Genomic DNA, 23,380 nt, shown 5'->3' on the forward strand with positions numbered 1-23,380 from the left:
GGTCGTATGCAGGTATATCGTCGGAATCCGTTAAGAAAGCACCTATTGGTTGATGTTTATTTCTCATAAGTGTTTCATGGGAATACAGTAAATGTTCTTTACTGACGTTTTCAGAGTTTCGAGAAAGAGATGGTATCATGCTAAGATATTGAAATTACCAAGAGCAACCCTGAACTTGTGCGTTTTTATAGGAACAAAAAAGTCCATAAAATTCAGTTGGGGATCAGGCATTACTGACATGATCTGAGTAGAAGACAAAGCTAGAGAAGTGAGTGCTAAGTAGATATTCTGAATTGAATCATAATCTTCATAATACTTAAACAAGTTTGTTGGTGAGGTCTGTCAAGTCTCCATCTGATTTCGTTTACGAGATCCCCATGTGAACACCTCTTGGACATACTCTATACTACCTATTTAAGCAGAAAACTTTAATATTCATTTAGTGTAGAAGTACTTAATTAATTCGCTGTCCATATGTTTATGGGTTATATATATTTTTTATTTTTTTATTTTTTTTATTTTTTTATTTTTTTTATTTTTTATATTTTTTATTTTTTACATTTTTTATTTTTTATATTTTCATCAGTTTATTTTATGCATTTGTAACTATAAACATTTTGTTCATTGCATTAATATTTAATGTTTGTAACGTTATAATTCATTTCCTTTTACTTTCATACGTTAATCTTTCCTTAGTAACAAGAGACTGCAACTGCATTTGCAAGTTAAGGGCCCTACACACGTCCATATTATTCAACTGTATTGCGACACTCCTAGCCCACGCGTCAAATTCGGTCTCTCCAGGTTCTGAAGCAGCACTGTTATGGACGGTAGGAGATGCCAAAGCCAAGACCTTCCTCTTCTTGTGAGAACGTCCACTTGTGGCGTTCTTACTGAACGGTTCTTCGAATGCTGGCAACTGTTCTTCATCTGTAGCGCCCTTAACCATGTCTCCTTCATCGATGAATTCGATTTGGTGGTAAGACTCGTCGAACTCTTCCACTTGCCTCTTAATCTGAAATTATAAAAATATGGATTTTCTTAGGCGTTAGAAAATGGAGCTTCGGTTCCTAACCCCGTTAGGCATTGCTACGGGGCAGGTGACTGTGAAAAGTGAAGCTGATTATGAATTATTTGAAATCATTGAGAAACATACAGAAATGTGAGAAAACATTGCTTGATATGTGCATTTTTAAAGGTGGTGAGGCATTTTGCGCATACGAGAGAAAGAACGTTTAAGCGTCGCCAGGGTCGGCCTTAGCAAATCTGGCTCCCCGGGCGAAATTTTTAAAGGCCGCCCCTTATTCTCAAGAAAAACCGTCAACCGGGAAAGTTCGCCGCTCGTCCTGGTCTGCACCGTGGGCCGTCGCCCAACTTCGCCTCCCCCTAGGCCGGTACTGACTGTCGCTTAACCTTAAGTAGGCTTAAATTTTGCCTGATGCAACGGGCATATGAAAACGATTCTTCTTCAACAAATCTTAATGTTAATATGGTGATTACGCACTACAAAGCTTATTCACACGGATTTTAATGAGTCGCACCACGAATGAGTCATCTCATTTTAACATACATACCTTGTGATATCTTATCAAAGGTCGCGGAAAATTGTGACTCAAAACACCAATAAACAACTATTTCTTGATTGTAAAACATTTAAGAAGAATCCTAGAACACGTCAATAATTTTTTTGAAGGGAGCTGCGAGTAATTTTATTAACTCTCCATGAGGCGAAATTTTAAATCTCAGAAACATATTTATAAAAATGTTCAACGGAAAGTACAGTTTTCCGATAGAATATTTAAAAGAGGACCTCGTTAGCTGCATTTCTCAACTATTATTCTTTAAATCGGATCACTAGTGGCGTTGAACGAGCGTAGGACGCGCGTGGAGTGCGCTTAACGCGCTTAACTCTTGCTTAGCTCGCGTCTTTGCGCGAGTTAATCAAGAGTTAAGGAGATTAAATAATTTTGGTAAATTAGTGCGACGACAGGTAAAGGTGGTAGTTTTCAAATAGGCCCCTTCTACGGGGATTGAATAGTGAGTAACTCAAGCGGTGTTCACTAGAACTCTTCGGGAAGAATTAAGGCACGAACTTCACTTCCTTAACATTTTAGAGAAGAGAATGAAAAAAATTGGTGTAAACCAATATACCAAAATCCAGTTGCTTCAAGGTAAGCTCAGTAGTGTGCAACACTGAAAGCATTATTTGTCTTGGATTGTTTACACAATCGTTTCCAATCTTGCGAGTTCTGGCCCCACAAGAGCACAAAATACCAGTTGTAATCTAGTTGGTTTTGCTGACCGTTCGAGATAAGCACCCTCCTTATCGATACGGAGAATCATTTCATTAACAGTAAATAGAACAAACATTAAATTGAGTAAACTGAAATGTGTCGTTTTTGTCGCCTTATTAAAGCTACAGGTTCATAATAAAGTAAAGACGTCGAAGGGCTTAAATTCGAGGGTTAGAACAATCGGGGACGAACGGAAGGGTCAATCCGTTGAAAAATGAAATTGAAGGGGAACGATTTATTGTTATACATACGTTTGAATCATGCCCCTATAACAAGGGCCCTATGACTCACCACTGTTACCCCAATCTTGCATCATGTTTTGTCAAAGGTTTATTAATATTACGTAATAGTTGCCAACATCAGGCTTAGTTAATCATCGCAGATTAGCTGAAACTATACAGAATGCAATTCGAATAAAGGGAATTAGATTCCTAATTTAAGGAGTCGTGAGACAGTCGCAGCCTTGCCCGCTGCTTTACCCTGATAATGTGTCATCTCGTGTGACTAAGCGCGTCTTCACCACTCATGAGCATAATGATAACGTAGCTAAGAGTATGTGCTCTCGGAAAAATCGCTGCTAATGAGGTTTAAATAAACGCATTAATACGACTTAATTATAAGTACTTGATTGTCATGACCTGCAATAACAGGCAAGTAAAATTTCCTAAAGGCTAAGATATAGTACGCAATCGTTTAACATTAGAAATTTGAACTAAATACTTCAAAGAGCCCGCTGATTGGCCAGACTTGGGTACAGCAGAGTAAAGTGAAAGGCGAGGCCGGTGCATTGTATTGTTCATAATAGATTGACAAGAGTGGAAAGCGTGACCGTCATAGTAAACCGTATACATGCTTAAAGACGAACAAATAATTTTATTTCTTTAATTACTTAAAATCAAAGGTCAAATATTAAGCTGGAACTTGTGCTTTGAGGAAGGTTGTTTTCTTTGAGGAACTTGTTTTTTATGGAACTTGTTTTTTGAGGAAGCCGACGAAAAGAAGCGGTACTGTGTCGTCTATCGCCCATGGTCCTCAAGGTTTATACATAGCGCAATGGTTTTATTTTATTCAATTCTTCAATGTGCATAATTTCGTATGAAAGATGCAAGGATTTTACTCGTCGTTTTAGCTATTTACATCACAACGCAGGTAATGAGTAGGAGTTGAAGCCCTAACTTTAAGACGGCTATTAACGCCGGTGATTTTGGAGGCATAACAAAAGTATTCACGTAAAGTTTGCGTGTTGTTGGCGTAAACTTGGAATAAAATTACGTTAAAATTCTACGGTTAAATCTAAGGAACTCCGTTAACCTCAAGAATTCGCACAGTAAGCCTCACTACTGCATTGACAAACACTGCATGTTGCATTGGAAGGTACCGAATTCCAAGTCAGGCCGTTACCGGTTTCGCGTTAGTTGGCCCTCATCAGACAGCCGTGGGTAAATAACCTCGTGGAGGTGTCGATCACGAGACCAACAGAAGCTATGGGGGGGGGGGGGGCTGTACCCCTGCCGACACTGAAGTGCACTGTTTTTCTTGATGTTTTTATCTTGCATTGAATTGAAAGGAGCTCACTTAGACCAACTTATATTTCAATAATATTAAACTCAAATAACTAGAACACACCGAGGGGGCAGTATTTATGATCACAACATGATCAGAGCCTGCAAGGCCATCCTTGTAGTGATGCATGTAAAATTATAAATAAAAAGCAATTCTTGGACGTATGAATCACGTCTGTGTATCACGTATGATTAAGAACAAACGCACCGTGCGGAAAACATGTCATTTTCCACGTTTACATTCGCCATCCATTCGGAGGCATCATTCCCAAAACGCCACGGCTGCCAAAACAAAGCGAAACGTAGACGCCTGGCGTGCTCCAAATAATCGTCATCCTTCGAATAAATTGGATAAAGCTAAAGGTCTTTAAACCTGTTTATACGCGCGCGCCATCCTCCGCTCGAACCCCTCGATAATCGAGCCTCCAGCGCCACCTAGTGTGATGACAATAACTAAAAGCTTTCTCGCTTCAGTGGCGTTCCCACACGTTTGCGTTCGCATGGTAGATCGCATAACGGAAAGCGAGGATGAGGATTGATAAAGGCATGCGGTTGCAAGTCGTAATATAACATACGACTCTATTTAAAATAGATCGCCTAGCCAAGGAGTTGATCGCGGTGGTATCCGGCCCGGTGATGGTTATTTTACTGAAATACTTTTGTTTACCGGATGTTCGAACCAGGCTCGGGCTCAGACCGGAAGTCTGAAAATAAAAAACGAACGCAGGCAGACAACGGAGTGATGGGATCGATCCCCGACAGATTTTCTACCTGAACCGGGTGCTATAACTTCATTCAAGGGCTTCTTGAGAACACTAATGATAAAAGGATCACGATCAACTTTTCGAAATCCGAATGCTATAGCCAGAACGTTAATTACTTATCGTAAAATGCGGATTTCGGGCGGTTGACTTATCAAAAAAGTAATTAACAGTAAAAAAGCAAAGTTGGTATTTCGAAATAATTGTTTTTTGAGAGTAAGCCTCCACAGGGCCTGTTGAAGTGCTGGATTTGCACACTATTCTGACCGATTGATATCACCGGCAATGATATATTTTGCCCCTTCAGACGGTGACGGAATGGTAAAGCCACTCTTGAAATTTAAATCGCTCACGAAGCTTTGTCACATCACGGTCATCGAGAAGCAGACTTCGATGAAACTCAAATTTAAGTAAAATGTTCAGTTACATAACGGCAAAAAGTCAATGGCAAATGTGTGACCATTATCGTCTTCAGAAATTAGGGAAAATGATTAGAAGCACGAAAATAAATGGCAAGTTAAAATGTATTAGAGATGAATAACTAAGGTTAGTAAGAAGGCTTTGCAAACAAAACAATAACGCTTCAGTTGTCAGTATGAATGGCGTCTTCGCGTCTCCTCCCGTTTCGCTAACGAAAAATATCAAATTTCGGGTGAAAATGTGAAAACTATTTGGAAAAGTTTGTGCGGAGTTGAAGGTTAATTTCACAGAAACGTGATGATCGTCGTACGAAATGGTTCCCGGCTGAAAACAGGTAAAAATCGCATGTTTAAAATTTTATTTGGTTTGACAATACCGGGAATGTCTTGGCGTTTGCGTTCGAGTTTCCGAAGTCGCACGATGATTCAGCGGCAAATCTCGCGAAAGCTTAAATTGAATTTAATTGAAACTTTCTGTTGCCAAACTGCAAAAAGTAAGTGGTAGACGTATCGCCGTCTTTAGAAATTGAGAAAAATGAGTAGAAAAAAGAAAATAATCGGTCAATTAAAATGCATGAGACTTGCATGTATAAAATCGTCAAGACGGGTTTAGAACACAAACAATAAGGCTTAATCATGATTAAATAAGTGTAAAATCTAAGAAAGTGCACGCAAGAAATGGTTCTAATGGTAAAAATGTTCGATTCTCGAACGCCTTTCATGACTGTCTGAAAATCTAAACAAAATTAAATCCCTGACATACTTGTGTCATGTTATAGAAATTCAACATTTACCGCAAAATATCAGTCATTGGGAAAATTTTAAATACTAAAAATTACTAAAAAAATTCCAACAATTAACATAAATTATGAAACTGCAATAAGGAAAATATTCACTAAGTTTAAGCGCCAAAGTACCGTTACAAGTGTATACGAAAAATTTGGTATTAGTCATGAAACGTTTAATTTGCTTTATCAAAGTGACAAGTATGAGTCAGAAAAAGGAAATGGTAGGTATATGATGTTATGGTGTGTGTTAAGTAGGATGGTCACCGATAATAATATAAGTAGACAGAACTGAGCCAAATAAAAAATAAAACGAAAATGAGAATTCCACAATAATTATCCCACTTCATCTGTATAGTTAATAAGGAATTTTAAAACCAATCAAATTAATGTTTATTTATTCATTATATTATTATTGTAATTATATAGCATTACTTATTTTATGAATTCATAAAATCAGCTGTTATGGGCCAGAGTCTCTGTATGTACAATCCATGTCTATGACCGCACCACTCGGGCAACATCTAATTTTTATGGCATGGCTTGGCTAACGAATATTTCTAAAATTACTCAGTTTTGTTCTAAATTTAACTATCTTCAATTTTGTAGGTCTCCACTTAGTTAAAATTTCGATCCACTCTATTTACGTGTTAATTGATAATTTCAGAAACATGCAGTACAAAAATGGATACTCGATTTGTCATACGTTACAGAGATTTAGGTACCGCAAGAGATAAATATGAATTCATGTAAAATATTTAATCCAGATTAGTTTTTGATTCAATTTTTGATTAATTATCCTGCGTTTTCGTAGAGAAAGTTAATCAGAAAAATCACTTCTCTTCAAATATGGAGAGCAAAACAGTATGTTAATGGAAAAAAATTTGTACGACGTAACATCCGCCATTTTAACAAGCAGAAAAACAAATTTTTAACCATAAGAGTTGACCGCATTTGACAAATTCTCGGGGTTAGAAATTCGACTAACATGAAATTTATTAGAAATGTACTAAATTTCTAACCTCAACTATTCAGCCAAGCGCTCAAAAATTTGGTACAGAACTATCAAAATTTGACATTGACTAAACTTTTGTAATCTATCAAATGTCACCCTCCTTAATTTATCCCAGGAAAAAACATTTTACATGGCTAGCCGAGATTTTTATTAAGTTGGAATAACATATACCTACACACTAAAAAGAAACTCATTTTTCCATCTAAAATTAAAAAATCTAAAATACACGAACAATTTTTAATTAAATAAGCAACAAAAATCCTCGAAAACTATTAAATTACATCCTGATGGTGAAATGATATCATCGGTCAATTCGAAAAAATAGATACACCGTATTTTGACCTGCGATGATGCGCAAAACCACTCTGCGGTACTGGTAGTACCAATAAGCGCTTAAAATCAAACTTTAGACTTAAGGCGGTTTGATCCGGCCATGAAAGGTCGTACTCTGGTACGGTCGAGAGTACGAGGTGACCCACGCTTGCGCATACCAGCCAGATTTCTAGACTGTAAATATTTGCCGTATAGTACTACCGCCACGACCTTCGGTTTTAACTGCCTCGAATAATAAGGCGATACGTATCTGAAAAGATAGCAAACACATTATCTGGTCACTTGGTTTCGTTTCGTACCTCGTACCATCGTACCACAAATGCAGCGTTGCCACAATTACTTCAGATGCGCTCGTCGCAATCTGATTATTGTTTTTTATTTCATTCGACACGGGTACTTGTACCCAACAACAGCCCGGAGGCCAGAGGCGGAGAGGGCGGGCTGAGTTGTTTGATGTAATGGAAGAGCGCTATTGAATTGTTTAGATTGTGTTAACAGATGCTTTAGAAACACTGCGTCACCGTGACATTGATGTTGATTTTTACACATTACGTAATTGGGGATTTCCAGATGAAATGGGATGATTAGATTTAATACGAAAAAAATTAATTAGTCTTAGCAATGTCACACGCCAGAGGTACGTAGATGGATTAATCCACTCGACTTACTACATTGGCAACCAAAGGTCAAAATCCGAGCTCCCCCAAGGAGTTCTAAGTAGGTATGCATCATGCATTCAAAGCAACTCATGCACTATTTAGTGAACGGAAGCCTGAAGCAAATAATCAGCAAGGTAAATACTTGATGCCTTATAAAATTCCTTAATACACGACGTATCTGCATAAGTGGCAACTATGCACAGTTCAATTCCATCCGGGTCAAGTAAACTCCGCCAGTTTCGTAGATTTCGATAAAGAAGCTAAACAGCTTCTGGGTGCAGCAAGTAGTGGGAAAATATGAATACTACCATGCATCATATTACTGATAAGCACCAGAGGAAACAATCTGAATAGACATGAGGGCTGAAATATATCTATTGTGCATCGATGAATTTATGATGTTGATAAATATTACTGCAAATGGATATCAAGGGAATGAAGAAAAGGTTCCCCATATTTTTAAAAATTCTACTCATGCACCCTAGTATAGACTCCATTAATATTTACCACTATTTAGATTTTGCTTTGCATTTTATATAAGGTGTCCCAGAAACATTCATATGTATAGTACTATGCATTTCTTAAATGGTTACATAAATAGATATGTATGTAAGTATTTATGACATCGTTATTGGTGCTGTATTGGAATAAAAAACTGTAACTATTGTTGAGTGAATATTTTGATGACGGGAAAAAATGGTATAAGATATAAATGAAAATTCCGAATACGTGGAGAAAGGTGCCATGAGTTTAAATGCAATATTCGACTATCATCCCATACATATACAATCGAGCAATAAGTGATAATAATCAAAAGAGATATGAAAGGGTACCTATATTGAAATAATAATGTTAGGAGGTTAAATTACTGATGATATTTCATAATAACAAGGATTTTTGATAAATCGTCAGCATTCGGCTCGTGTGCACAAACAAAATGGGAAATACTGATGTCAGATTATCTGAGATTAATATGGGTACCGTTTAGATGCTCAAACGGGTAATTTGAAACGTTAAATTCAATAGTGGCTGTATATATGTATATACATAAGTATGTATGTATGCAGGCATACAAATCGATAAAGACTATGACTTGCATCCGTTGCATTCGATCCATTGCTTCAAACAGATGCTTCACCTTATACAGTTGAGGTAATGTTATATCTGAATTATGACGGTAAAAACATCTCATCAGTCACACAGGGTGTCTCAGAAATAAGTACCGTAATCATTGATCATCATCGTTAACGTCATGACTCTTAATTTATTTAACATCAAACATGCATTTGGGTGAGTTTAGTGTAATTGTATCACGTGGAAAAAATCGTATACCTACACCGCAATTGTGAAATTTTTATGACCCTCGCGTCTTAGATCTCTCGAAGATGCGCGACTCGTGAACATACGGGACATGATACATTTTACATTCTTAGCGTATAATATACTATAGTCATACTACTATGTTCTTACTATTCATTATCTGTTTTGTTTAAAAGTACATAGCGTCATCTGTAAAACGTTGCCATAATGAGTAATAAAAACTGATAAGTGTCCTGTATGATAAAAAGTATGTTGATTGTGTCCCACTTTGCTAGGTGGCTCCATGCTTTCGAAAAATTTTAATTTCTATTCGGATATTTGTTCTATTTATTATTATTTTATTGGATATTAATCAGAATTTATTAGTATTTAGTAATTAAAACTACTGAAGTAATACGAACATTCCGATTCTTGTTAGTAGTCTAACAGAAATAAATTGAGCTAATTTAATTACTGCAAATGGTGCACTTTCATCAACGGATGAAAGTCTCGTTTGGAATTGTGAGCATTATTATATTAGCTAGAACGGCTAAGTCGATTAACTAATCGAGTACCATTTTACAGTTTCGTCTTTAGGCGGCGAGATTTAATTGGTTTCGTATTGCTTATAATTTTTGAGAATCTTCTTATTGGAAGCCGAATTTAGGACACCTTACAGGTGTAGTAAAAGAAAGAAAAAAGGTGAAAGGAAAAATTAATGTAACATTATCTCCATATATCTCTAAAAAACTGTCTCAAGGTGGCCCTCGAAGTGTTGTTTTTCTTTGTTTTATGAACAAAGCATAAAAAGAGATTTACGTAAGAACTAGTGAGCGACAGGGAGACGGATTGAGGCATCACGCATCTGAAGAATCGCCCATCAGTTATATTATAAGACCAGTTGACTGGTGGCCCTCCCAGAGCAAGTCCATTCTCGACTTACGTCGGCTGCCATCGACAACGTAGTGAGTCAATGGCACGTGCAACGATCTGACCTGCACGTAGGCGACAGATGGAGCGACAGATCTTTGTGGTGACGTCACTTTTACGAGAGGGTTCGACCCCAAATTATGTATCTTTTACCCTCTTTCCTTCTATCATTCTTTCTCGGTTCTGGGAAATCAGTGGTGGAACGATATTCGTCGCATTATTCCACCATCTTATAAGAAATCAGAGAACATACATACATACCTTAAACCAAAAACGATCTGATAATCCAGTGATAGAATTCAGATTGGTAGTTGTTCTGAATATCAAAAGAGGTCGTTACAATAATTAGAAAATACATAACAACCATGCGGGCTGTGTTGCCACATTACACCGTCACTGGTTATAAGTTTTCATTTACTTGCAAGAACTGAAGGAATATAAATGACAAATACGCTCATCCCTAGAAACGTTCGATTTTCAGTCAATCATATAATTTTACTAGAGAACAAACTATGTAACGCATAAATTATTCCATAAAACATAAAATCTTGTCAGATATGACTTTTACCTTAACTTGAGTTGAATTGTCTTCATTCGATTCTTCCTCGTCGTTCGACGCCGGCTGCTGCTCCTCTTCATAATCGTCCTCGATCGCCCCAGTTGTAATGGAAACTTGAGGATGTTTTCTGACCATGTGCTTTTTTAAATTAGTCACCGTTGATTTGTACGACAATAATATTCCACATATTCTACACAAAGCCATTTGCTTGTCGCCCTCATCTGGGTTGAAGAAGTTCCATAGTACACTTGTCCGTCTACTCATTATTCTCATTTAAAATATCGTTCACAGTTCCGCGGATTTTGTAATCGTTATAAACATATAACATCGACAGTAAAACGTAATCGTTATAAACGTATAACAGACAACAAATTGACGCTGTTACCAAGCAGCTGCCGCAACCGGTTCGTTCGTCCTCTTCCTTGATAAAAATAAGCGTTCGTTGCAGCAGTCGGGTAATTTCGGAACGGCTTCGGTTCCGTTTATTTGTAACGTTGCCAGTTCCGTGGTATGCGAAACATGTTTAAATTATTGATAGAAGATTTGATGAATGGTGCCTGCCGATCGATGAATGAATTGTTGTGCGACATGGAAAAGCAGCAGCAATATCTATTTAATGGTAGAAAAAGCGATGAACTTGTAGTGGTAGGAAAACTTCTTATCGTCAAATATCATTGTCATACGTCTAATCATCAAAAAGCTATAAATTTGATAGAAAAGATCCATCTATGTATATACAGGGTGTGCGTTTCTGGAGCTCAACCGTGGGGATCTTAGTTTAAGTAATTTGCTATTATTTGTTGTTGTAATAGTATTTAAATAACATTTTTGAGTTTCTTAGGGTTTAAAGAATATTATAGTTTCACATATCGGCGCAACGAGAAGTGTAACGTTTTGATCTCAGAAGTGAGCGAAGAAGTGTCGTCGATTGAATCAATAATGTCTGAAATAAAGAAACTGCTTGAGCAATTTCAAAGACAAAAAGACGAACGAGAACAATGCTATCTCAAAGGAGAGTAACGCAGGCAAAAGGAAAAACATGAAGAATTCGAACGAAGACGACGAGAGAAAGGCGTTCGCAACAGTCGAAAACAATCAAATCGAGACTCTGCTAGAAGAAATCAGAATTATTCAAAAAGAATCTAGAAAACCAGAGGACCAAATCCTGAAGAAGACTGTGGATTTTCGACGCTGAGGAAGACCATCGCATCGCATCTAGAAAGCAACAGAAAACATTCAATGATCCGCTGTTACGCGTTAAAAATTGAAAATTAACAGCACTAACATCCCGGATCATGAAGCTTAATCAATTATTAACTTTTATTTATCTATTATACCAAAGTAAAGATCCGAACAATTTAAGGTCGTATTTACCTCACAATTAAAACCAACGACCTTGGCTACCTTTCTATACCATACATTGCTTCAATGGTCACATGCATATGTCCCATGCATTCGAGACAGTAGTGGTTCTATACGCAGACATTGTCTTTCTTATACTCACACATCAACATATTTGTATAAATCCTTGAAAGGCCAACGAGCTCATGGGTTCTCATGCAAGGCGATCGAAATATTCGATGAATGACTTGCGTCGGGTAGTCACCTATTTTCAGCTGAATGACGTCAAATCTTTGTCCTCTACCCTTCTTGCACACCTCCCCTTTTATTTTTATCTTGGCGCGGCGGAAAATTACGTTAAAATAAGTAAGGCATGAGTATATATATATATATATATATATATATATATATGTATATCGATTAGACATCGTTGTGTGGGTGTTGTTTCTGCGGCTCGTTTGGATAAGGTTATAACGTAGTAAGCGGTTTAATTTGTTTGATTTCTAAAAAAGTAAAGGAAAATGATGAAAATTGAGGAAAAGGTGAGAGAAAAGAACACACGAGTGCCACAAAAAATGCTAAGCTGTTTCAGGTATTGTGGTAATTGGAGATTCATAAAGAGAATGCGCTTCCTACACTCGGTGTCCCAGAAACAATGTGTTTTCACATTTCACCTGGTTTTTACCTGGCACTCTTTGCAAAAATATTATATAACGTCACCTGCAGTTACAAAATGAGTATTCAAAAAAATGTTTTTTGAAGTGAAGAAACACAAGATATAGAAATTTATTGGATGCCAGAAATTAGACATGTGTACGTTAGTCCGCACGTTTAACAGACCTATCCCTATTAGATTATTATTTATGGGGAACTATCAGAAACTTCATTTATAAATTTGTATCCGCCTATATTAATGCGCTGCGAACGAACACTATCACTACTTTAAGAACCAAAATAAGAAGGGACCTTTTAAAATCAATGCGAAGGCACAAAGGTCTGTGCTTGAAAGTGGAGAATGAACCCTTCAAACAGTTCATATAATTTTCTTGTGAATGCAGTCATTAGTGTGCAGTACATGCTATCATTAAAATCTCTATGAACTACCATATTGTATCAACTCCTAAATAAACTCTATCCCGTAATACATACATTATATGCACAACCGATACCGCCTTCCAATTATTCGTATTTTCTAATCTAGAGCCGAAAACGTAATCTGCCATCCCTTTTACCTATTTTCGTCCCAATATAGGGCTATGTTTTGCTCATTCCTATGAAAAATGAGCAGTAGTATCAATTTGATAACATTTTTGTTTCTCATGTTCATTCGGAACAAATTACACAATTTTCCTATTAGATTGTCAAGATCCCTTTGGTAGCCCAAGCCCTTAAATAAAAATCCCTGATACTCGATCAGCAAGTTATGCGCAGTTACACGCATTAATGCTAACAAATCCTGTTACGGCGATTTCAATAGATGAAATTCCATAAAATGCAAATTATATATTAAGTATAACACAACACCAACCTTGCTACTAAGCTTGAGGTGGAAGGCGACCAACCGGTTGAAAAATAAAACAACATTGTAGATGAACTGACTGTTTGCTGACCTTGCCAATAGCGGCCAGTCTGCTAGGTGTTGATATATGCATGTTATACCACCAGTTGATTCCCATAGTAGTACATATTAATAATATATTATATTACAAGGTTGTGGAGTACATTATTATGACCCGAACGTCAAGTTAAAATACCAAAGCGCGGGATCTGCGACATGAGAGTCATAAGTTCATATTTCACGACCGCGGTATATACAGGGTGTATTTTTTTATTATATGCATTTATGTGAATAAATGATATATCACAGATTAAAGTTCGGTTTTACAGTTTTGGTGGAAATATCAAAAACTTACATACGTAATAATCTAATGGGGAAAACTCTGGTGAACGTGCAGTCCAAACAAGATTTAAATAATTTCCATAGCAACCATAATAAAACAGCGATGGGGATGATGACGAAATTCAATAATTTACATGTGCTTCATCGAGAAAATAAAAAAATATTCCAAATCTACGGCCTTTGTGTAACCAAATAAACGGTACGGCTAGGTTGAAATCCTAACCAACCTCACGGTTTTCGCGTATTTATACATTATCGCTATAATATGTCACACATTAAACAAAACAGTTATCTTCTTCGTATAAAATATTACAGTTGAGAGATAGTTAGCGGTCTTTTCTGGTACTGAGTAATATTGTGTCATTTGTTCTCCATTAACTGTTCTTTTAGGATCTAACGGATATCAAATCGCATAGGTAACCTTTCAGTGACCTGCTGAGATACATACCCACCCATGCCTATTTTGTATACCTACCTACATTATTTAGATCTTCGATGTTACGGTACTGTTGGCGTCTTCAACCAGTTCAAAGCTCGAGGTTTCGATGTAGTTTCTTTAGCAGTTCATGAATTCGTCTATGGCGCTAGATAATTGTGGTGGCAAAAGTGGTGCAAATTAATAAATACTAATTGGGAAAACGATTTAAAATAATAATAAGAACCTCCTATGAATGTGTCACTTCTTGTTATTCAATGTAGATGAGATTGACATGCCAAGAGGCGTTTTTTTTAATACGAAACGATGTTCAGTTCGAATAAAAACAAATTTAAGTGTGCTCAAAGCATGATAAATTAACGCCTCATTTGCAAGTTGCGTAATTAGTTCAAGGCCAAATATCAAGTAAATAAGTATAGACAGAATAAATTAAACTTGAGAATTTTCATCGTAGAGAAGCCATGGAAAATGTGAGGAAAATTATTATTTGCAAAGAGGAATATTAAAGATTAATTATTGATTAGAAACAAACGGAAAGAAAGAACATTGAAAAGATAGATACAGAAATTCTAAGACTATCGATTTCTTCAGAAAACACCAGGTTGTTTCTGTAACACTCTATATCAGACGTAAAGCTATTCCGGATATATGTTTTTTTTTTGTAATTTTAACCGAAGCAATATTCCCTCGAATCAGCTTTTTATATTTAGGAAACATACTGTATTCTCCGATTTTTGCACTTTCAGTTCTGTTTTTATTATTTCATCTGAAGATTTCTTCTCCTCCTGTCTCTCCACCTATTTCCTTACTGATTCTAGTTTCTTTTCATCTAGTATTCCTCCCTTTAGTATTTAATCTCAAATGATATCTATTTTATTATTATTATTATCTCTTCATTATCTAGTTATTCACTTCACATTCATCTGCTTATAAAACTAAAACAGTACCATCGAATTTGCAGCCATCGTGAAATAGCCATCGGCGAAGATATAAATAAACTTGACAGCTGGTACCGTATATAGCAGCCTCGCGATCCGCTTTCACCATAAAACGGCCGAACAACAATAAAAATATGAAATTACGTATTCTGCACTTATGATATTGCGAAAACAGTTACATATCACATTATTTGCAACCTTTAGTACAATGTGGATCAGACTTGGTCCACTTTCAGTTAATTGGACTATGGATATCGACCGCATCAGCAATCACTGTTAGATGTTATTAGCGAGTCGGGGTAGCGCACATACCATGTGGCCATCAGGAAGTCCCGGCTTACACCTATTGGATTTCTTTTTTTGCGATTTTTTCATTGATATAGAAAAATAATCATAACTACACTAACCAACGGTTTGTTTTATTAGTGCGATAAGTAAATTGTATTATACTTTCACGAATTAAAAAATATTCTTTGACACCCTATAGAAGTAAAACAAGCAACTTTTGTATAAAGCAAGTTTAAAATAACAAAATTCACTATCGTCGCAGTGTACTAAAGGAATTACAATTTTACATTCAACATTTGAGTGTTTAAATCAACACAGAATATTTGTAACCAAATGAAATCCTACTGGGTTACCTTGAATGAACTCAGCAATTAACAATGCAGACAGACCAACTCGTATCACATAACTCAGTTATAAGCTCTCTTTTGTCTGATTGATATATGAACACCCAGTGTGTGTCCATATGGGTTTAAAATATGATATAATTTTTCAAATTTTCAACTATTACGATCAAAGTAAAGGTATTCTTTGAAACTTTTGAATCAATATGCAGAGAGGAAATGAAGTCAAAGGAAGGTCGGATAAAAAAATTACGTAATTATTCATGAATCTAGGTGTTACTATGCCATAAATTGAATAACAAGCATACTTACCATCTAAAAAACGGTTATACATCATTTGTCAAAGAATGGTCACTTTACAGAGTGTCCCAATACTATATTTCTTATCCCCATGCACGATTTAACTATCAAGTTTTTCTTTTAATCCAGAACGGTATCGTATAATATCGAATGTTGTCTTGCATCATTTAATATTGGACATGTGGCAAAATGAATCACGTAGATTTTTACACGCAATACACGGCGGTTGATTTTGCAGAAAATATCAGTTAAACCTGACCGAATAAATCTATTTACGTTCTTTTTTTTTGTGGGCCACCTAGTTCTCCCGACATGACCCCAATGGATTTTTCTTATATGTGTTACTAAGCGCCGTAAAATGGAGACTCTCTGTATAAAACACTCACTGGTGAAATTGCTTCGATATGTGTATCTCCTGCAGAAATTAATTAGGTAGTACTTCGCTTCCGTTTAACAGTACCTATTCAAACAATAACTGATTTGCAGTGAAATAACGGTCTACTTTAATGGAATATCTGAAGATGTAAAGGCATTTCCTATCAGGTCAACCGTAGAAAATTAAAATCAACGGCTAATGGCTAACTGAGGTTTGTCTTGACTGTTGCAACCTGAATGCAGTAGAATCGTGCACTGAATGACCTGTCACAAACATTTTCCACCTACAATACCGCATTCACCAACACACGGTACAATTTCAGTTCAGATTTAAGAATATGTTGGTGGCTATAAGAAGGAAAGTTGAGTTTGGTTGTGGTAATGTGAACATTCTGTAACGGGTGATCAATAAAAAAGCGCAAGAGGCGGTTACGTTTAAATATAGCGAAGGTATGTAAACCTATGGCGTATACAGTATTAAGCCATTTACTGTTTACCATCAAACATCTGACTGGACAACTGAGAATAGATGAATTTATGCAAGAAGTGCGCAATACAACGCGACTTCTCTTTGGGTTTTACCTGGTAACTCCTCTTAAATCTCTCAAAATCGTAAATCCACAAATTAACAGTACCGAAATAGATTTATTGTCGGTAATATGAAATATACCAACATGTTGCCTCATAACCTGAGTTATGCTGACGCATGGAGATTAAACTTAAAATTGATTTAAAATAAAACATTCCAAAAGGTCGTACTCACTTCGGACGGTTAGGACGGAAATACTTTTCCTCTGAAAAACTGTATCACGAGCCAGTACAATGCTCCAGAGTTTGCGTGCAAATCAAATTTAAATTGGAAAATGAAGTTTATTTTTGAACCAGTTTGCGGGCTTCAAATCGCCTCACAAACACAGCGAATGTATTTTTGAAGCCAGCGTAATGAATATGAAGGGTATATAACGCACGAATTTATTTTCTTGGTGTTATCTGAAGTCTTTGGTATATAAATCCGTATCTAACAGCAGAGATGGTTTATAGGATAAAATTGCATCAGGGAGATATACCATTCGGTAATCAAATTAGAGGTTGACGAGATATTTGATATTAAAACGAGTTGAATGACGAGTTGAATGACAAGGTGAATGACAAGTTAAATGACAAGTTGAATCACAATTGAATAACAGTTTAATGACACAAACAAATTGTTTATTCAAACGTTCGCTTCGTACACTCTTAAGGAAACCTGGCGGCAATTAGGTTTGGCGTAAAAATTTTTTCTGAACACATTCAACAAGACGTGATACGGAATATCCTGACAATTATCGTTATTCTTCAATTAAGTGGAAACCTACGTCAAACTAAAGATAAATTTTACACACGGAAACATAATAGGACATGATTCAAATGCGTGCAACACAGCCAATGTTGTCGAGGTCAGAAATAGGCGTCATTGTAATTGTTATCATAATTTACCTGATGCCACTACCAGGCATCGAAGTGCTCTTAGGTATTGCTCTCAAGTACACATTAAATTCAATTTTTATCACCGATCAATTAAATATCGTGAAACATCTGAAATTTATTTTTTCCAACTCCGACGTGCCAATCAAACGAAATAATGGTGTTGAGGTTCGCAGTTTTGTCTTTGACATCATAATAGAAGCATGAATATTAACACTGACGCTATAATGATGAGTATAGGTACTGCCGTTAGTCACTTAGTCACGCAGGTCGAAGACCATTAAACTACTTAAGTTACGCTAGTACAATAAAGGTAGCTAAAGTACGAGTTCCGCCATCTGTGATAGAGTGGAAATACTGCAGGCTCCATGTAGTGCGGAGTCGTATACGCGGAGTACTACTGGACTTTTATTTTTTGAGGTTCGTTTTAACAGGAAGAATTTCCAAAATGCGAAAAGATGGAAGTAGTTACGTGTTGTGATTTTGGGTATTTTTTTATAATTAATAGGATCGAGTCAATTCAAATGAGTTCGGGTTCATCAGGTTTCAATTTTTGTAATCATGTCATCAAAATAGCCGGATTTTTGGATTTTTAATTTCTAAGTAAAAACCCCAACTAAAAACGTAGATAGCACGTAATTAGAAATTGTTGCTTTTGGAGTACTCAAGATTTCAAGGCTAACTGTATGAGATATTTTTGGTTACCTATCTACTCAGTGATCGGCGTTTTATACGTCTAATCTAAAAAGTGTATTTAATATTATATCAATTAAACATGACGTGAAAAGTCCTGGACAAATCCGTTTTTAATGTTTTGAAATTAGGTTTTTGCTCATTGCTACCGCAGAGTCCGTAAACGTAAACCCCATGGATTTCTTTTTTTTTTTCATTTTTTCAGTCTTTTTTTGTCATTTTTTTGTAATTTTGAAAATGTAGATAAGCTTGGGTGAACTAAGGATATTTTGTAGCCATTTATGCTCAATTTCATTCTCTATTTACATATCTGTAATAATCATTTGCAACCAGTGGAATGACCGCAAAGGTAATTTGCGTGCACATTTCCATTTTGAAATTTTATTGCTTACTTCAAATTCATTGTACCTATTTCGTTTCTGTGTAAACGCTAAAAATTCCAAATTTTAACTATTTCGCGCAGAAAATAAATTTTCTACTCAATTAAACGGAGAATTTCCCTTAATTTCTGTAGGGTAAAAGGTGTGAAATTAAGGTGATTTGTACTTTATCCCTATGGAACATACATAATTTGTAAGTAAGGCTGATTCATTACGGCCGTAATTTTTTTTATTGAGAAGGGAAATCCCATCAGGATTAACAATAGAAGCATTTCACTACATACATCAGCTATATTTCAATAAACGTCTATTTATACGTAGTATAAGAGAAAGTAGATCGACATTAAAAAAATTTCCCTTAAACTCTTCGTGCACTTTCTTAACGTTAAATCGTTTTATAAATAAGTATTAGCAGCTCAGCAAACAAAGACGATATTCTTTGTTCTTGTTTCGCTTATTTAAGCTGCATCCTTTCATTTCATCCTTCGGGTTACATAAATTACCAGACAATCGATTGGCTTGGTTTACATCGTTAATGGTTTTCGTTGAAGACAAATCTGCGTACTTACTTTAACGTCAAACACGATTGTTTACATCACGAAAAATAATCACTGCAGGTAGGTAATTTTCACTTTTTAATAACGGATGATCATTAAAAAACCTCGCAGTGCTGCACCGTAAACGTAACGCGTTGATTGAATAATTTACCGTTTACCATCAAATACACATCTAACTCGCAGATGAATTGATCTCAGACGTGCCTCTGCCATTTCAAGGTCTATTTGAGGTTTTTTTGTAATGATCACCCTTTATTATTGGATAGTTACCATTAAACATAGTACGGTCTCTGAAGTGTGGAAGAATTCCAAGTAACATGGATAAGGGAAAGTATAGGTAATTTTACTAGAGGGATAAATTCATTTAGCGCTCGTCCAGAGTGTCGGTTAGTTATCTCATTTTTAGACAAAATTTAGTTACATTTCAATACTTGAGTATACAAAAATCGTCATAAATAATAATCTAATGGGGAAAGTTCTGGTGAACGTGCCGGTCAAACAGGATCTTCGATATTTGCATCAAATTACAAAAGTGAACTTTAATATGTGATACATCATTGCAATCAGAGAAAAATTAATAAATGTGAAAATCCAAGATGGAGCCTAAAAAAAAACATGATGATTGATAATGGATGTCGCAAATCGAAACGTTAGATTTTTAATATGATATCGCTACGTTATGGAATTTACCACGCCTATGAATATCTATTTAATGAGTAGTAGAACTACCTTATCAAATAAGTATTACTGTGTCTAATTGAATTTAACATTCCTTTAAATTCTTTTCGTCGAAAGCAAACGATGCCTAAAATAGGTGTTAAAACAATATTTGAGAATTAAGTGTCCGGTATAAACAGAACCAAATGTCCTTCGACAGCTTCTCCCACTGTTCCAAGCGAGTACACAAGAATGTTATAGATGGTCATCAGCCTGTACAAAACGGTATTATGGTGGGTAGGTACATATCATCGCTAATAATATCGTGCATATGCCTGTTTAACCTGAGATTTCCTTGTTCACACTACTTACAGCAATATTTGTACTATTTTCAATGGGGAATTACTTATATTTCACTTGTTTGAGCACAGCTTTATAAAAAATATTATCAATGTGTCTATACAATAACGAGTATTCATTAACAAGTCGAGTGCTTCAACTGTCAGTTCGGGATCTGGGATAAGTGCGATTATGAATGATTATATTGTCAATGAAATATTGTCGCAATAAATTTAGAACGAAATTGTAATTAATGAACGTGAGGCATATGGCTGTTATTTAGAGTTAGCCGAAATATGTTCAAATTATATTGAAAGGTACATCACAGCAATTATTGAAGTCATCGTCGAAACCGATGAACGTTTGCGTAAAAGTTACGTAAATTTATCAAATTTTGGAGACAACTAAAGAAATCAGTTCTCATATGTGCTGTAAAAAGTTTTACCATGCGCATGTCAAAGTCCACAGTTCGATATTGCCCTCAAAAGTTTCTGACACTGACGCATGCCATTTTGTTTTATGTGCAGTCAAAAATTTTACTGCACATGTGAGGTAAAATGCTGCTAATAAAAAATCACATTCTATAGACTGAAAACAAGTAACCTTTGAATGAGGTAAGCTAAAATGAATCGCTCTATTTTTTACACTATCGTTTCCAATCCTCATCTATCTGCCTCATTGTTTTTGGGACACCATGTATACAAGGACTTCCACACTTAACACCTATCGATGTTTGTACGATTAACATGTATCGATGTCTTTGTAGTGTTAAGTCCCAGTTAACATCGATAGATGTTAACAATATATGTTAACTAGGACACAACTTTACAAAGAAATGAAGCACTTAATTCATCGGCAACCTTAGCCCAAAAGCAATTACAAACGCTTATTAGCTTTATGACACGAACCCCACAAGAGTGCGCAAAACCAAAACCCATTTTTGTTCTATATCGATCTGTTTGTCGCGCACAATCCTTGTGTCCTCTTTAATGGTTTCTTTAATTAAGAATTATTATTATTAGAATGATTTTCGTCCTCGTCCAATTTAAGAAAGTAGCCACATAAGTCATGTTTCAGGCGAATTACTGTCTTTAATCGGAATATTGAACATTTTTGTCAAAAAGCTACCAATATTGATTAGTTTTGTTAACTACTTATTTTTAGCTTAAGTGTGAGCGTATTGTTAAGAAATTTGCTATAGTCGCCTATTAGAAATTTTTATAGTGAATGAATAATGTAACAGTGCAGCAAATATGTAAACGTATACTGTATTTAAGTATTGCAACGTTCTTGGATCTGTACGATGTTGCAAGTATTGGTTCCTAGGTTCTGATCCTTTGTGTTATGAGAAACAAAATTCCTCAAAACTCCTGCTAACCTTATGAGCGTAAATGCAGTAACAATAAGCACAAGACAGTGAAAACAAAATAACAAAAGTAAAATTAACCAAAAAGAAATTAAATAAAATAAAAACTAAAATAAACAAACAATAAAATGAAATAAAGCAAAATAAAATGCTCTCATTGTTTAATGTAATTTTTTGAACAAAGACACGCAGAATCGACCTGGTTAAAATAGACCGGTTCGGGTGAAGTTGGCTTGTTCGACACTTACACACTTCAAACAAGCTTCATCCATTTGCGATCGATTGGATTTTTGGATCGATAAAATTTAAGTGAATTACATTTGACTCATTTAAATTCGTCATTAATCCATTAAAAAGTTGAGAAATTACGTTAAACTCTTGATTACTTTCAATCAATCGCTCAAAACAAAAATCTGCTTGTCAGAATACAGCTTTATCGATAAAACCAGACGGCTAAATTTAATGATTATTTATTCTTTTTAATATAATTTCATGATTTTATGATAATTCATATTCAAGAATAATTATTATTCTACAACTTGCATCTGCTAAGAAGACGAACAAATGGGCAATCCAGAGATTTCCACCGTGCAATTCAATCCCAGCAATACGTGTTTGTGTAGGTAGATTAAGGGTGTTTTGCCCATTCGCCGCCTCCACAGTCGATGGATACGAGGGTAAGCGCACCGCCCACACAGGGCAGGGGGTGGCAGTCTGGCGGTAACATAAAATAATGCGAATGGGGTGAGGGCAACGCTTCGAAGACCTGCATACGTCACCGATGTGGGATGTTTATTACGTAGGTTTATTCGTGATAGTACTCTCTTGAATGAGCAATTTTTCTCCCATTTTACCAAGTTTGTATCTGTTACCGTATACGAGATCCCCATGCTGGAGACACTGTATTATATACAATGTGTCCAAAATAAGAATGTATGTACCTTCCGTACCTCCAGTATTCAAAAATATTAAAATTTAAATGCAGTATTTCGTATGGCGTATCGTTTAGACCTGAGTTGTTCCTTTGCAAAAAGCAGGCTGTAAAGTTTTTTGCTTGTTTTGTACCGACATCGCTTCTCAGATGATTCAATCAATTGTTAGCGCGGTAGTAAGCAAGATATTCGTAATACGGAATAATGTAAATTTAAAATAACGATAATAATCGGGACAATCGAGTGAACTTCTGTTTCGAATACTCGTGTGGTAAGTCACTAATGTAGCTGACATTTAGTGCTATCCGTCGTGGAATTACACACATATCTACGTTCTTATCAATGCTTCTTCAGAAACGACCCAAAGAATCGTACCCTGAAGTTTAACAAAGGAATTTTTAAACATCCTGTATAAAACATTAAAGTACTTGCTCGTAAAAACTGAATTGTTTTCGTC

At 35.9% G+C, this 23,380-nt stretch overlaps 1 protein-coding gene across 1 annotated transcript; it reads right to left on the reverse strand.

The window, feature by feature from the left end:
- Positions 1-557: 557 nt before the first annotated feature.
- On the reverse strand, positions 558-11,171 carry LOC136417183 (uncharacterized). Its single transcript, XM_066402748.1, has 2 exons — positions 10,626-11,171; positions 558-1,015 (listed from the first exon to the last, which is right to left on the reverse strand). The coding sequence occupies exons 1-2, from the start codon at positions 10,887-10,889 to the stop codon at positions 659-661; spliced, it is 621 nt and encodes a 206-aa protein (XP_066258845.1). The 5' UTR covers positions 10,890-11,171; the 3' UTR covers positions 558-658.
- Positions 11,172-23,380: the final 12,209 nt, after the last annotated feature.

The sequence above is a fragment of the Euwallacea similis genome, chromosome 2, assembly GCF_039881205.1.
Source record: "Euwallacea similis isolate ESF13 chromosome 2, ESF131.1, whole genome shotgun sequence".
NCBI lineage: Eukaryota > Metazoa > Arthropoda > Insecta > Coleoptera > Curculionidae > Euwallacea > Euwallacea similis.